The sequence below is a fragment of the Gossypium arboreum genome, chromosome 7, assembly GCF_025698485.1.
Source record: "Gossypium arboreum isolate Shixiya-1 chromosome 7, ASM2569848v2, whole genome shotgun sequence".
In the NCBI taxonomy this organism is placed as follows: domain Eukaryota; kingdom Viridiplantae; phylum Streptophyta; class Magnoliopsida; order Malvales; family Malvaceae; genus Gossypium; species Gossypium arboreum.
Window position 1 is genome coordinate 102116607 of NC_069076.1, and position 14212 is coordinate 102130818.

Below are 14212 nucleotides of genomic sequence, written 5' to 3' on the forward strand. Positions count from 1 at the left end.
TGCGAATCACCATTGAACGTGTTTTGGGATTTTGAAGAAACGGTTTCGTGTATTAGATCTTTGAACCATTTTGGAATTTTCAAACTCAAGTAGATATAGTTTTGGCTTGTTGTATTATTCATAATCATATAATGGGAGTTGATCCTAGTGATTTACTTAATCAAGGATTATTTGAGGAGCCTGACTCGATTTGATAATACCAACTCTTACGAGCGAGAAGAAAGAGAAGAAGCAAGAGAATGGTCTGCTAAAAGAGACGAAATTGCACAAACTATGTGGGTTGATTATATGACTAGAAATATTAGGTAGTTTTAGGGTTTTGGGGTTATTTTTCTATGTTATGTATGTTTTAGTATTAAAATTATTTTTTTGTTAATGTTGGTTGGATAATGATATTGAAATTTTAGTTTGTTGGATTTTGAAATTATTTTGTCTTGAATTTGTTAGATATTGAATTTATTATGTTTTAAGCTTGTTGAATTTATTATGTTAGATATTGAATTTATTTAGTTGGATAATGATATTGAAATGATTGACAATGAAAATTCTTAATGTAGAATGGGTAAGGGCAACAAAGAAGGGACCTCCAAGCAATTCAGTGGACAAAACCGATGGAACATCTTTTTCTTGAAATTCTAGCAGAGAGGCTCGAAAGGAAATAAGCCTTCTAATTCTTTCAAAGCGCTTTCTATTAATCGAGTTGCCAAAGCTATTTCGAAAGATTTCAAGTCCATTGCGATCTGAAGCATGTGGAAAATCATTTGAGGACTGTAAAAACCAAAGGCGATTATATGCACAATTCGGGGTGAAAGTGGTTTTGGATGGGATGATAACTTGAAAATGATCACATGTGATAGAGCGACATATGATGCAACAGTGATGGTAATATATGTATATATATATTAAGTATATTTCAATTGTTTTTTACTTGTTATTCTAATTGTGTTTATCCAACAGGCACACAAGAAGTATGAACCATTTTTGAATAAAAGCATTGATCATTATGATGAAATGGCTTTGGTTGTTGGCAAAGATATGGCAACAGGGAGTTTTGCCAGAACATTTGCTGATATAGATTTGGATGATGATAATCAAGATTCAGTGCCTGTAGATTGCGAAAATGAAGAGGTTGAAGAGGTAAGAACAAAAGTATCTTCATCTGGCACATCTAAACGTAAAAGAAAAAATACTCAAGAAAGTGACGTTGATGAACAAATTAAATTTATGGGTGAACAACTTGGCAAAATTGCTAATGCTTTGGAACAATTTACTGCGGATAAGACACCACAGCTTTACGAAGAATTAATGTCGATGGAGGAGGAAGGATTTGATGATGACTTCCTGTGTTCTGTGTTTGACTATCTAGTGAGTCATGAATCCGAGGCCAAAGCTTTTTTAGTTAAAAGTAAGAAGCATAGAAAAATTTGGCTTCAAAAATTTTCGCAAGGTTGAAGATATTGATACTTTTAATGTGGTGTAATATTATAGATATGCACTTGGACAATGTTGTTATTATGTGGTGTACTACTAATTATGCATTTGGATAATATTATAATTTCTACTATTAATTGTGGTTTGGAAGCTAATTTATAATTATTTAACTCTGGCTGGTCTCAATTTACTCTCGATTAATATTCTAGCTTATAAATCTTTTGGTTGTAATTAAATTTAATTTGATATAGATAAATTATATTCAATTTATTTATAGTTTTATTTGATCATTATTAATGGAAATAATTATCATTATACCTCTTAAAAATATAAAATGGACGAAAATATTTGTTTCACTTCATATTATTTTACAAATAAAGTCTGTAGAAATTTAACCAAAAATGATGATAATAAATTATTAATAATTGAGTATTATTATATATTTAATTTAGCTAATTTATTTATAAATAAATCATTGCAATATATGTAAAAACAATTTAAAATATAAATTTATTAATATATATATATAAATTTATTAATATATGTAAAACAGTTTTTCCGGAAAATATTTTCAAGAAATCACCAAACAATGAAAAATATTTTACATGATTCATCCAAACACCGAAAAAGTAAATCATTTTCAGAAATCATTTTCTAGAAATCATTTTCCGTAAATCATTTTCGGAAAACATTTTACCTACAAACAAATAGAGTCTTATACTTAAATTTGGAGGCCATTGCATGCACCTTGATACTTAAGGTGGAATATTGTTAGAATATGATGACATGACACTGATATCCAATAAGAAACCTTATATTATATATATATTTATTAAAAATATTGTAGTTCCAAAATAAATATGGACAAATAGATGTTCAAGTATTCTTAGAATTTTTTTTTTAAATTTATGATATTTTTAGAAAAAATTCATTTTTTTTGGATTTTCTTTGTTTTCTAAAATTTTTATAGTTTTTTTTAAATCTAATTTTCTAAATAAGTTTTTTTCATCTTTAATAAAGCTATTGATTTTGCTTCATTAACCGACTCAGATTTGAGGATGGATATATAGATCTAACTACCAACACACCAAAATTCGTTCGTACCTTCAGGGAACTGAGTCAGATCAAGTAAAACATGCATAAAGCTTTGAATCAAATATAAATCAAGTATAACACATGAAGTGCTGAATCTCTCACCAATCAAATGGACCCTATAGCATGCCAACTATTCTCGTAATTCTATCCAAACCGTTAATAGGGCAATATTTTTTATCAATAATTCATCAAAACAATTATAACTGAATGACTTAACATTATCATCATAATATATTATCATCTCAAGTATATACAAATATGTATATCCTGACATATCACAACCGAGATCGAGTAGTTACATATATACATACTTCACATCATATTATAACACAAATAATGCTACGATATTATACCCAACACATATACATGTATTAAACAAATATCAAATTGTTTTCAATTTAAATAACATCACTTTATCACAAAGTAAACACTTATGTACACATCTTGACATAATCTAATCCAATTAAATAATTGATCTTATATGTACCTCTAAACATGCTACCGTCAATGTGTTGCAAACACATTAGTGAAATAAACAGTAATATAAAATATTGATTTCAATCAAAAGATCGAATCAGAACAATATATATATATATATATATATATATATATATAAATCTATTATTTCGAACACAATGCCTTTAATTATAACATGCTACCTATTAATTTATAAATTGAAGACAAATTATGAGAGAACAAACATAGATATACGCATAAATTTAATAAGATGGCAATTCTCAATTACAGCTTTCTACCCGTAGGCCTAGTTTAAAAATGTTTAAAAAAAACCACTCTTGGAAGAAGCTAATTTCTAAATTCTGAAAAAAGTGTGATTTGGGGCCAATCTTTAATTTGGAAAAATTATTTTTTCTCTCAAAAAGCAGCTTGTTCAAGAATATTTTTATCCCAAAAGTACTTTTGAGAAACATTCCTAAACTAAGCCGTAATATAGAATATTAATATTTTGCAACTTACTCCCTTTGCTTCATTTAATTCTATATATATTATCTTCCAAGGTATCTTATATATATATATATGTGTGTTTAATTATTCATATCAACAAGAATTACTCATTTATTTATCATTAATCTAATAATTACTAGAAAACAATTATAAATTATAATCAAAACAATAGTTAACATTAATAAATCCACAAGCTAAAATATTTAATTATTTTATGTGATTGGAAACAAAACATGTTAGCACAAACTGAGGTCTCTATCTATCCACGACTCTTGCTTTTCCCTAGTCCCTCTATATATAGACATCGTCTTTTATTACGTTCAATAAATCTGATTACGAAAAAATTATCAGTTACACACATCAATCATAAAAAACATAACAATTATACAAAAAATGCATTTAATCAATTAGGTCCTTCAAAACCCAATATTTGACACACTTGTATCTCACGATCTACCCAATCGAATCTAAATCCAACTTCATAATTATACTACAAGGACCTCCAACTACCAGTATCTCATAATTACATCTAAAGTTATCATTTTCCGTCACTAATCTACCATGAATTAAATCATTAAAACTTAGGTCAACTTCAACAATTCTATAGTATAAAAATTGGGCTGGAATCATCCAATACCATAAACTAAATATTCACTAAAAACCAAATGGAAAACCACACTTACCTCAAATAATTGAAAACGGGAAATGGAGGAAAACACTAGATTCTCTTTCCTTCTTGCTTGCTGGTTTGACTAAGAAGAGAGGAGGAGATGAAAACTATGCCCCCACTAAATATATGAATTTTAACTAATTAAATTACTCAATGGCCATGATCATTTCCGCAAAAGTTCAGTGGCAATCAACGGTTTGAATCATGCTAACCCACTAAGTCATATTTATGAATGATTTAATTGCCATTTATGGCCTCCACCATTTCTTCAGTTAAATCACACTCATGATAATATTTCGTGATTCAGTCCCTTTACTATAATTATTAATCGATCTAATTTAATTCTGACCCTACAATTCCATATTCGACACATCATGATTCGGTTCTAATTTTCGGTCAACTCGGTGTAATAAATTTAACCCTAAAATTGAATTTTTCGCCACCATTAAACATAGAGTCCTTACATATTAAACTTATCAAATTTAAAAAAAAAAAAGTCCATTTTAATTAAAATATAATAATTTCTTGTAATAAAATATTGACTACGTACAATATTCTAACATACAATATAACTGTGGAATTAAACAAAAGTAATAAACATGCTAGATCGTTGTTGGATGATTCAATATATTAATCAAAATAAAGTCACTTTGTTCTAAAGTGTTAAATCCTAATGATTACTCATATTTATGAGTTGAATAGGGCTACTATATAATTAGAGTCTATAATGATTACTCATGATAAATTTAAAATGGTATAAAAGCCATGTAAGCAATATATATAAATTAACTTCTATTCTCCTTATCTGGAACTGTGTTAAAAATCTTACAACCCTACATACAAATTTTTTAAACTTAAAATCGCATATTGAACATTTTCATTTGTTTATTTAAGCTTCCTCAAATATAATATGGAAAAACTGAAAAATAAATTTTTAGATATTAATAAAATTTCGTCACATCATCAAATTTTAAAAGTATAAAATTATTATTATACACCCATCCATATTTAACCTACTCTCCAACTCTAATTTTTTTAAATAAATAATTAAAATTAAAAAATCAAATAACATAGAAACTTTAAAATTTACACAATTCTTATTAGTGAAGATTCAATGTAATATAATTTTTACTTTTAAAATATATAATATGAAACAGAAAACAATTTAAAATGAAAAAAAATCACTGTCTAGAAACTAATTTTTAAAAAAATGGTTGCGCAAAAAAAATATTATTCTGGAAAAATGATTAAAATTTATAAAAGAATAAAATATGTTTATTTATAATTTAAAAATTAATTATTTTAAGTAATTTAATTAAAGTTAAATTAAGTTGGAGAAGATAGTAGATATAAATGAGTGTATAATACCACTTTGTTATCTTTAAAATTTAATGATGTGGCACTATTTTATTGGTGCCAAAAACTATACTTTTAGTATTATCATGATATAAGTTATTCCTATGTATATTATTAATCATTTGTGTAAAATTTTAAATTTTAAAATAACATATAATTTCGTTAGAACACCGAAAAATAAGCCCAATAAAGACAAAATGGGTCTTCTAAATCCATGGATCTATTTATGGGTTATCTACAAAGGATCAAAGGCCACCTGAGGGCCTGAAACAAGCCCAAACTGAGCTCTCCTTAGTGTGGGCACTCGTGTTCACATTACAAAGCTGCAACTCAAAATAGCAGCTGCTGAAAGCTTCTAAATAAACAGTCGTCACCTCTGTAGAAGAGCACACGCCTAAGACACTCTCCTGAAAGATAAGATCAACCCTTGAATGGTTAGATCCGAGCACCTACCCATCTGCCGGGCAAGCAGACTTTTAGATTATAAATACGCCATGAACCCACTGAAGGTCCTTTGCCCCTTTTTATTGGGCTATTGGATTTGGAGGACATGCAAGCTATAACAATTAAGTAAAATATGCACGCCAGGATCCAATCACTTGGGATAGAAAAAAGGTAATCAACACCACTGCTTTAACAAAGGTTCTACATTAATCCATCTAAGCAGCTCTGCAATCAAAAGACAAAACAAAGGCTAATCCAATCTATCCTGATGCTGCACCTTAAATAACAGGAATTTCTTTTACCCAACCGAAAAATAAAAAACTTTGACCCCTACAAAACACTAGTAACTGTGAATATTTGCTAGCCACAAGCCTAAGCATATGTCAATACTAAATGCATGGCTAGCTGCACTGTGGACATTTAAAAAGGCTCCAATGAAAACTACGATTCAGATAAGTTCGACAATGGACAAGAACCATCTTGGCTGGCTATGACGGTTCAGGTGAAGTGGCTTTTGGCTCATCTCGCAGCTTTTTTGCAGGCTTGGGATCATTTCCCTGTCCCTTAGATGAACTTGGGGTTTTCCGCTTTGCAGTTTCCACAACCTCAGCTGAATCAGGTGAGCTCTCTTTTATGCTCTCGCCTTCTTTCACCTTTGATGAACCAGATTTCAATTTACCAGTACCATTAGTGTCTGGTTTACCATCATTTTTGAGAGGCTTATCCTTAGGATTGGAGGAAACTTTGGGGGCTTCCTGCTTGGACTCGGTTGTCTTCAAATTGTCTTGATTTGACAAGGAAGCTTTTGGCGTAACATTGTCATCATCCTTAGATTTGGTAGACTTGGCTGTGTCACCAGTGTCCTCATTTTTGGACTTGTTGCCTACTTTTGAAGTGACATCCTCCTTGGATTTGGTAGACTTGGGTGTGTCACCAGTGTCCTCATTTTTGGATTTGTTGCCTACTTTTGAAGTGACATCCTCCTTGGATTTGGTAGACTTGGGTGTGTCACCAGTGTCCTCATTTTTGGATTTGTTGCCTACTCTTGAAGTGACATCCTCCTTGGATTTGGTAGACTTGGGTGTGTCACCAGTGTCCTCATTTTTGGATTTGTTGCCTATTTTTGAAGCGACATCATCCTTGGATTTGGTAGACTTGGGTGTATCACCAGTGTCCTCATTTTTGGATTTGTTGCCTACTTTTGAAGCGCCATCAACTGATCTACTACCATTTTTAGGGGTATGCTGCTTGGCTTTGGTAACATTTTCTGATTTAGCCACACTCTTGGAGCTATCCTCTTTACCATCTTCCTTCGTTTTTTGACCAGACTTTGTGACAGCACCCTTGGATTTTCCAGATGAAGCACCTCCACCCCTGGGACATCCAATTCTGAGATATTCAGAAATTAATAACGAATTGTAGCAAAGGCTTTCATTTGAAAGAATTCAATAACCTTTTTGGCAAAGCATCCATCTTAGCTTTCTTGCTTGGTTGATCAGCTGCTTTTGCTTTCTTCTTTTGAGACCTGTTAATGGAAATGAAAACAAGTAAAACAAGAAGATAAGCCCAGCCAAGATATTGTGGACTGGAATAGACCAGGAAAGGAGCAAAGAAAATGCAAAGCTAGTACCAAATAAAATAATCCCTAAACCTGGAGTAAAACACTGGGATTCACATAGAATTAGGACTGCTAAAGAACGGAAGATGTATCACAACTTAAAGTGCACAAAAGAACCAAGCAGAGTTTCATCATGCAAGGCCAAAATACATAACAGCAACACCTAAAACCATGATTGTGGGTCAATTAACTTTAGCTTTAAAGAATCACAATAGAAGCCACCTACATTTCGGATAAACCATCAGGACTTGGACGATCTGCCCCATCTTCCTGTTTCAACAAAGTATTAGCAACCTAGAACATGACTCAAATAAAAGCTAGTTATATATATAAATTAGGAAACTCCCCACCTTCTCTGACGCAGTCTCATCATAGATCACTGCCCACTTCTCTCTCTTAAGATTCAAAATTTCTTCATCACCATCATCATAGCACACCTACAAACAAAGGGAAATGAATTCTAATACATTCTAGGATGGACAGTTAGAGGCAAAACCTCAGATAATACATGCAGGTAAAGGAAAACATAACAGGAAACTTGTATCTTAATTGAAGTGCCAACCTTGTGCTTCCTTTTAATAGGATCAAACGAATGAATAACACCTTCATAGAATCTGCAAAAGAATAACACCGATAAGGGGAGAAAGAATCTGAACCATAATCAAGTTCAATATAAAGAAAATCTGATAAATATATACATTTACATGATTAAGTTCCTTCACCAAAGCCAGTCAAGGCAAAGGTTTAATAAATCTGAATAGAAATATGACTTGATTAAGAAGTAATTAATTCCAGGGAAACGTACAAGGCGACAAGTAACAAATAAATAACCACGTGGAACCTAAGACATCATCTTTCAGAATAACCAAGTAATTTACCCTTTCAGATGCATGTTATTTACTCTTGCTAGTAAAGATCCTACTTAAAACAATTGGTGATAACAGAAGAGGCCCAGATTAACTATAAGACAATAAAAAGCCAATCCTCTATGACCATGTGGGGTAACACCATTTAACACTCCCTTAACGTGTCACTTTGAGATCAGTTGGGAACTTCAATACCATGTTAAGCATTCGGCTTAAAACCAATTAGTAGTAAGTAGAGAAGCCCAACTTGAATATAAGACAACACGGAACCCAATCCTTAATTGATGTTGAAGTCCAATAAGCAAATAAGAATGTTATCGTATTCTAGCCTCCCTTTTACCTTGTTCTTTCAATTTTTCTGGAGATCTGCTTTCAATAGTTTGCTGCATAAGATTAGGAAACCTGTAGTTAACCTTGAATCACAGACAACCACTGCAGATTGTCTATGCCAATTTCTTGTTGTTTCATCATAAGAGGGGTTTTATCATCTTCATATTCTAACCTGTTTTTAACACGCTCAATCTTACATTCGCATACGCCACATATTTGAAAGAGAACATTTTCCATAAGTCATTTTATTTTTCTTGGAGCAAATATATGTCGGGTGTGTGAGAACATGGCAATAAAGGTTATAAACTGCTATGTGATAGACATTCACATATTAACATGCATACAGTAATATATATACTTACTCACGGTCTTTGGGCCACCAAACCTTCACCTTCAAACCCACCAGATTCTCATCATATTCTAGGGTACCAGATGCCTGACAAAGAATCAATAACTAATATAAATCAACTGTTTTCACAAGAAGGATATGCAAGATCACTGCTTCAACTATGTTCAGATTGCAGCTTGTATGGGCAGAGTCAAACAAAACGATTATACTTCATATAGAATTATTAGCCTCTATTCCAATAATGTGTGATAAAAGACATTAGTTATGATTGCAAGAAACAACAAAAGGAAATATAGAAGTTAGCAAATGAAAAATAAAACTAGAAGACAAATACAACTTCAACAGTCTTGTACCTACAAACTTACTTTGTCTTTACTTGCGGTATGCTTTCTCTTGGAATTTGTCTTAGGGGTCTCATCCATCTGAGAATCATGTTTATTTGGCTTCACTGCCATTGGAGAACCAACCATTTCCTAAATAAAAATAAGACGGCAATAATTCCCTTGATTGAAGTATCCAGAACAGCTAAAATGTAAAATAGTAAATAATAAAGGTTCAAATAATCAACTTCAATAGAATAGCTAATTTACAAGTTAAAAGCCAGAAGGCAATCACCTCATCATCATTCCTGGTCGAGATTTTTGTTCCATCCTCAGGAATAACTTTCCCCTGAGCTTGCCTTGTCTTATCCCCAAGTTTCCTTGAAAAGGATTTCAGTGATTTTGCCTCTGAAGCAGTGCCACTTTCTTTCTTAGTTTTATCTACATCAGCTGGAGCACTAGCCTCAGAAACTGCAAAAGAAACCTTTTTCCCCGGTCGTTTATTTGTTTTTGCTTTTGAATCACTTGCCACTTCAGATGATTCCTTGGAGACATCTTCAACAGGAGTGATCTCCTTACTCAAGCAGTCTTTCCTTTTGGGCAAAGCAGCCTTTTTCAAATGGCTCTCATCATGTACAGTCCCACTTGGTGTTGGGAAAGCAACATCATTGGATTCATCCTTAGTTACTTTTGTTAGGGAAGGCTGAACATCCGTCTCTCTTTTACTTTTCGGTGGATGAGCATCATCCTTGCTGTCATCTTTATAGTCAGTTAAGGTCTCAACTTCCCTCCCACCAACATGAGTGCTGTCAGAAGGTTTCGCTGATTTTGAATGGAATTTCCTCCCTTTTTCCTTGGTGCTTTGCTCTAGCTTAGAATCTAAATTGACCACTTTCTCACCTTCCAATTCATCAGGTTCAGCAACAGTTGATGTATTGGCATTCTCCGACTTATTGGCAAGGTGGTCTTCCTCTTGCTTCTTTAAGGAAGCCAGTGAGTTGTTTTCATCAGTTTGAACAATGGCATTGCTAACAACTGATTTGGGAGACTTTTCATTTGCAAGATCAACTTGTTCAGTTAAATCTGATTCTTTAGGAATCTCTTTATCCTCCTGTATAAAATTTGAGCATTCATGAATAACTGTTTGAAGTATCAAATTCTAACAACAACAGTCGAATAAAATAAAAATAAGGAAGAACTTGAATCCACACGCACGCGCACACTCATGGGACACTGAAAAATGACAATAAATATAAGAAAGGAACATGCCTGCACTGCATTGTCCAAAGGTGCCTCTGCTGATTTGCTCTTATCATCCTACAGAAATTAATCCAAAAGGAAAAAAAATTAAGGTGACTTATTCAACTCTATGCTCACCAAATAAAACATAATACATATTCGTAAGGTCCCAGAACAAGACAAAAACTACTGAAGGATGTCTTGAACAAAAGATTTGAAAAAGTAGACACAAAAACGGATCAACAACAGAGTATCATACAAAAATTAAATAAACAACCTCTAACCTTATATAATCAAGTAGTACCTAATCTATCTACAAACAATGTAGAGCTGAAATACATATAGAACCCAAGAAAAAAGACTACAATTGCCCTCAAACAAAAAGAATTTATGAAAATTTATTCAGACACAAAGGAGATAATTACCACAGGTTTGTTGGTGGCAGCATCATTCTGTGCCACAGCACTGGGTGCCACTTGGCATATGGAAGCTACTACACTACTATAATCTTCAAAAGAGTTGCCTGAGTTCTCTACAGCTTGCGTTAGGTAAGGTCTCAGCTTTGATGCACAGTTTTCAAGCACACTCTTTCCCAACCTCCGAGCAATGGGAAGAACTTCCTGAGAGGAAATACATGCCTTACGTGAACTAAACAAGATTGCAGAAGAGAACAGGTAGTAAGTGACTCATAGTAACAGACCTCATTATCTCTCTTTACACTAGCTAAGATTGGGGAGAGCAGCTCTATAGATATGTCTTCACTTTCTTCCAACACAAGGGTCATAATTGTCACCATTGATGCAAAGACAGTATGAGCATGATAATCTCTTAAAAGCCAAAAAAGAAGAACCACAAGGAAAACAAACGTTCAGAATGTATGCAGAGAATAGCATACTAGACCACCTTTTTATTCTCTTTTACAATAGCAATCTAATCTAGTAAAATAGCGCTGCAGAAGGATGAATATAATAACAGCATGACAACATTTTTTTATATTTGATAATGCAATAATCTTCCCACAACTGAAAACTTATAAAGCACACAGAACTCAATGAGGCAGGAAATAATGGCCAAATATTTATGCATATGAACAAATGTGAACAAGCGAATACATCTCTACAATCAGGGCCTCGGTTTGCACCTTATCCCGTTAAGGAAACGCTGGAACATCTCAATGATTAAAGCATTGCATTCAAGATCCAACATCACCACACACGATCTGACTTTGGCAACAGTTTCAAGAATTGAGGTCCTCTTAATATATGAGCGGTTGGACTTGTCAGACAAATTTTTGAACGATGATACAATCAGTTGAAAGACCTCCTGCATACACATTAAGAAGAACCAGTACTTCCAGTGCAGAAAATGGGTTTTAAAATGATCATGGAATCTGCAAGGGCATAAAGAAACAATGAATTCAAAGTACCTTCATTTGGTCATCATGATAAGGAGCATCCGGTGCAGTTATCCTTGTTATCTCACTGATGCAAGCAGCAACTGCAACTTTGACATCATCATCAGGATGTCTGAAAAGCTGCTCTGCAATCAATGCTTTAAGTGAAGCAGAGAGTGCATTTTGCATTGATTGGCTTGGTGATTGTTCCACCCTTGAAAGAAAACTCTCAACTTGCTATGTTTACAGAGGATAGAAAAGTGCAAACAATCACCATCAATGTAAAATGTAAAAATGCAAGCATAAGGCACAGCCTATACAGAATAAGATTCTACAAAAGAAACAGACCTAAAACATAATACAGCCAACTGCAAGGGTACACGATTCCCTTAAATGCAGCTCAAACGATTCCCTTCAGGAGGAATCAAGACCGTTACGCCACGATTCCCTTTAGAAGGAATCAAGACAAAAAATCTCCCGCACATGTAGATAGACGCTCACTTAAATGCAAATCATGTGATTCCCTTTAGGAGGAATCAAGATCACTTCGCCGCAATTCCCTTTAGGATGAATCAAAACCGTTACGCCGCATATGGACAAAAAAAGACTAGCACGGGTGTAGATAGACACTAACTTAAATGCAGCTCAAGCGACCCCCCTTAGGAGGAATCAAGATCGTTATACAGCGATTCCCTTTAGGAGGAATCAAGACCTTTACACAGTGATTCCCTTTAGGAGGAATCAAGACTGTTACACCACATATATATACACAAAATACGCGCGCACGCGCTTAAATTTGAAAAACCATTAAGTACCACTAGCGCGCAATTTTAATTTTGAAAAAAATTTAAAACTTCAAATAATTTCAGCCACATATCTGCTACTGCATAGGATTTGCAGTCAAATACGTGCAACATTCTAGCACTGAAACCATAGTAGAGCAAAATGACTACACATCAAATATTTGGCAAATTCATAGCACATCTCTAAAAAACAGATTGAAAATTGGCAATAGTCAAGAGTGGTTAATGGTACCTATAGACAGAGGCAGAACAGAAAAATAGTTAGCAATTACTTTTGAACTTATTCAAGATTACAACAGTAACGGCAGAAGCATAATTCAACACGAAAATAAAATACAGAACCAAGAACAAAAAAAGACAAAACCTTTAGGACAAACGAAAACGTAGATCACGATGAGGCCAATGCAGCTTACTTTACTTTCAGAAAACCAATATTCAGTCACCGAAAAAACAAAAATGAAAACCACATGCATAACATAAAACCAAAAGAACGAAACAGAACTAAGTGAGAAAGATTAAAATAAGATACTAGGGCTTACATCGAGGAGAGTGATGAGCTCATCAACTGAGGAGGGAGGTTCAAGGAGCTTGTTTCCAGCCTCCATTAACAGCAGCTCCAACTCTTTATCAGATGGCGCCATAGCTTTTTTCACTTTATATACCTAAACATACAGAAACAGATACTTTTAAAATCTTTGTCTAAAGACTCGATTTCACACCATTGAAAACCTTTTAACTCAAAAACACAACAGATAAATTCAGCTAGAGAGAAAGGAGGTTTTTCTCTAGAGAAAGTTAGGGTTTTTGGTTGTTTGGGAGCGAAGAGATACAGTGATGAGTAAGGTTTATGCGTGTGTATATCTCTGTGTGTTTGTGTTTGTGTGTGAATAAAAACTTTTGCAGAGAAAGTACAGTCAGAATAAATGAATATTTTATACTTTATAAAAAATTAGTTTTTTTTTTTTTTTTTTTAAACCTTACTTCCTTATGTCGGATTTTTTTGTGCAACCGTTTTTGGGCTTTTAAAGGACAGTCCTAATAGCTTATGCTCGGATTCCGCCTTGCTTTATAAATTGGAGTTAAATTACAGTTTCAAATCCACCCTCGACTTTCAGGAGTGGGGACCACAAAGATTACCTGAGCCGTTGGATTTTCTTTGCATTTTAGGAAATAAAAGACTTACTTGGTAATGAGTAACGCTCCACAATACAACTAAACAAGTTTACATCCTATACCATTATTTAAACCACCCCCTCCAACAACCCCCAAAACACAAAACTTAGCATTTTTTTTCTATATTTTGTATTATAATTAAATTAATAATAAGTATATAAA

The 14212-nt window shown here is 33.3% G+C and overlaps 1 protein-coding gene across 2 annotated transcripts; it reads right to left on the reverse strand.

Annotated features, from left to right (window-relative positions):
• Positions 1–6114: 6114 nt before the first annotated feature.
• Positions 6115–13940, reverse strand: LOC108456165 (sister chromatid cohesion protein PDS5 homolog C). Of its 2 annotated transcripts, none has more exons than XM_017754768.2 (15): positions 13859–13940; positions 13417–13539; positions 12108–12311; positions 11823–12004; positions 11382–11508; positions 11107–11301; positions 10712–10759; positions 9738–10553; positions 9488–9595; positions 9136–9209; positions 8140–8191; positions 7928–8014; positions 7804–7847; positions 7413–7484; positions 6115–7333 (listed from the first exon to the last, which is right to left on the reverse strand). In XM_017754768.2, the coding sequence occupies exons 2-15, from the start codon at positions 13516–13518 to the stop codon at positions 6448–6450; spliced, it is 2997 nt and encodes a 998-aa protein (XP_017610257.2). In that variant the 5' UTR covers positions 13519–13539; positions 13859–13940; the 3' UTR covers positions 6115–6447. The 2 variants fall into 2 exon arrangements, with proteins under 2 accessions (XP_017610257.2, XP_052886480.1); XM_053030520.1 differs by having other exon boundaries at positions 13854–13892.
• Positions 13941–14212: the final 272 nt, after the last annotated feature.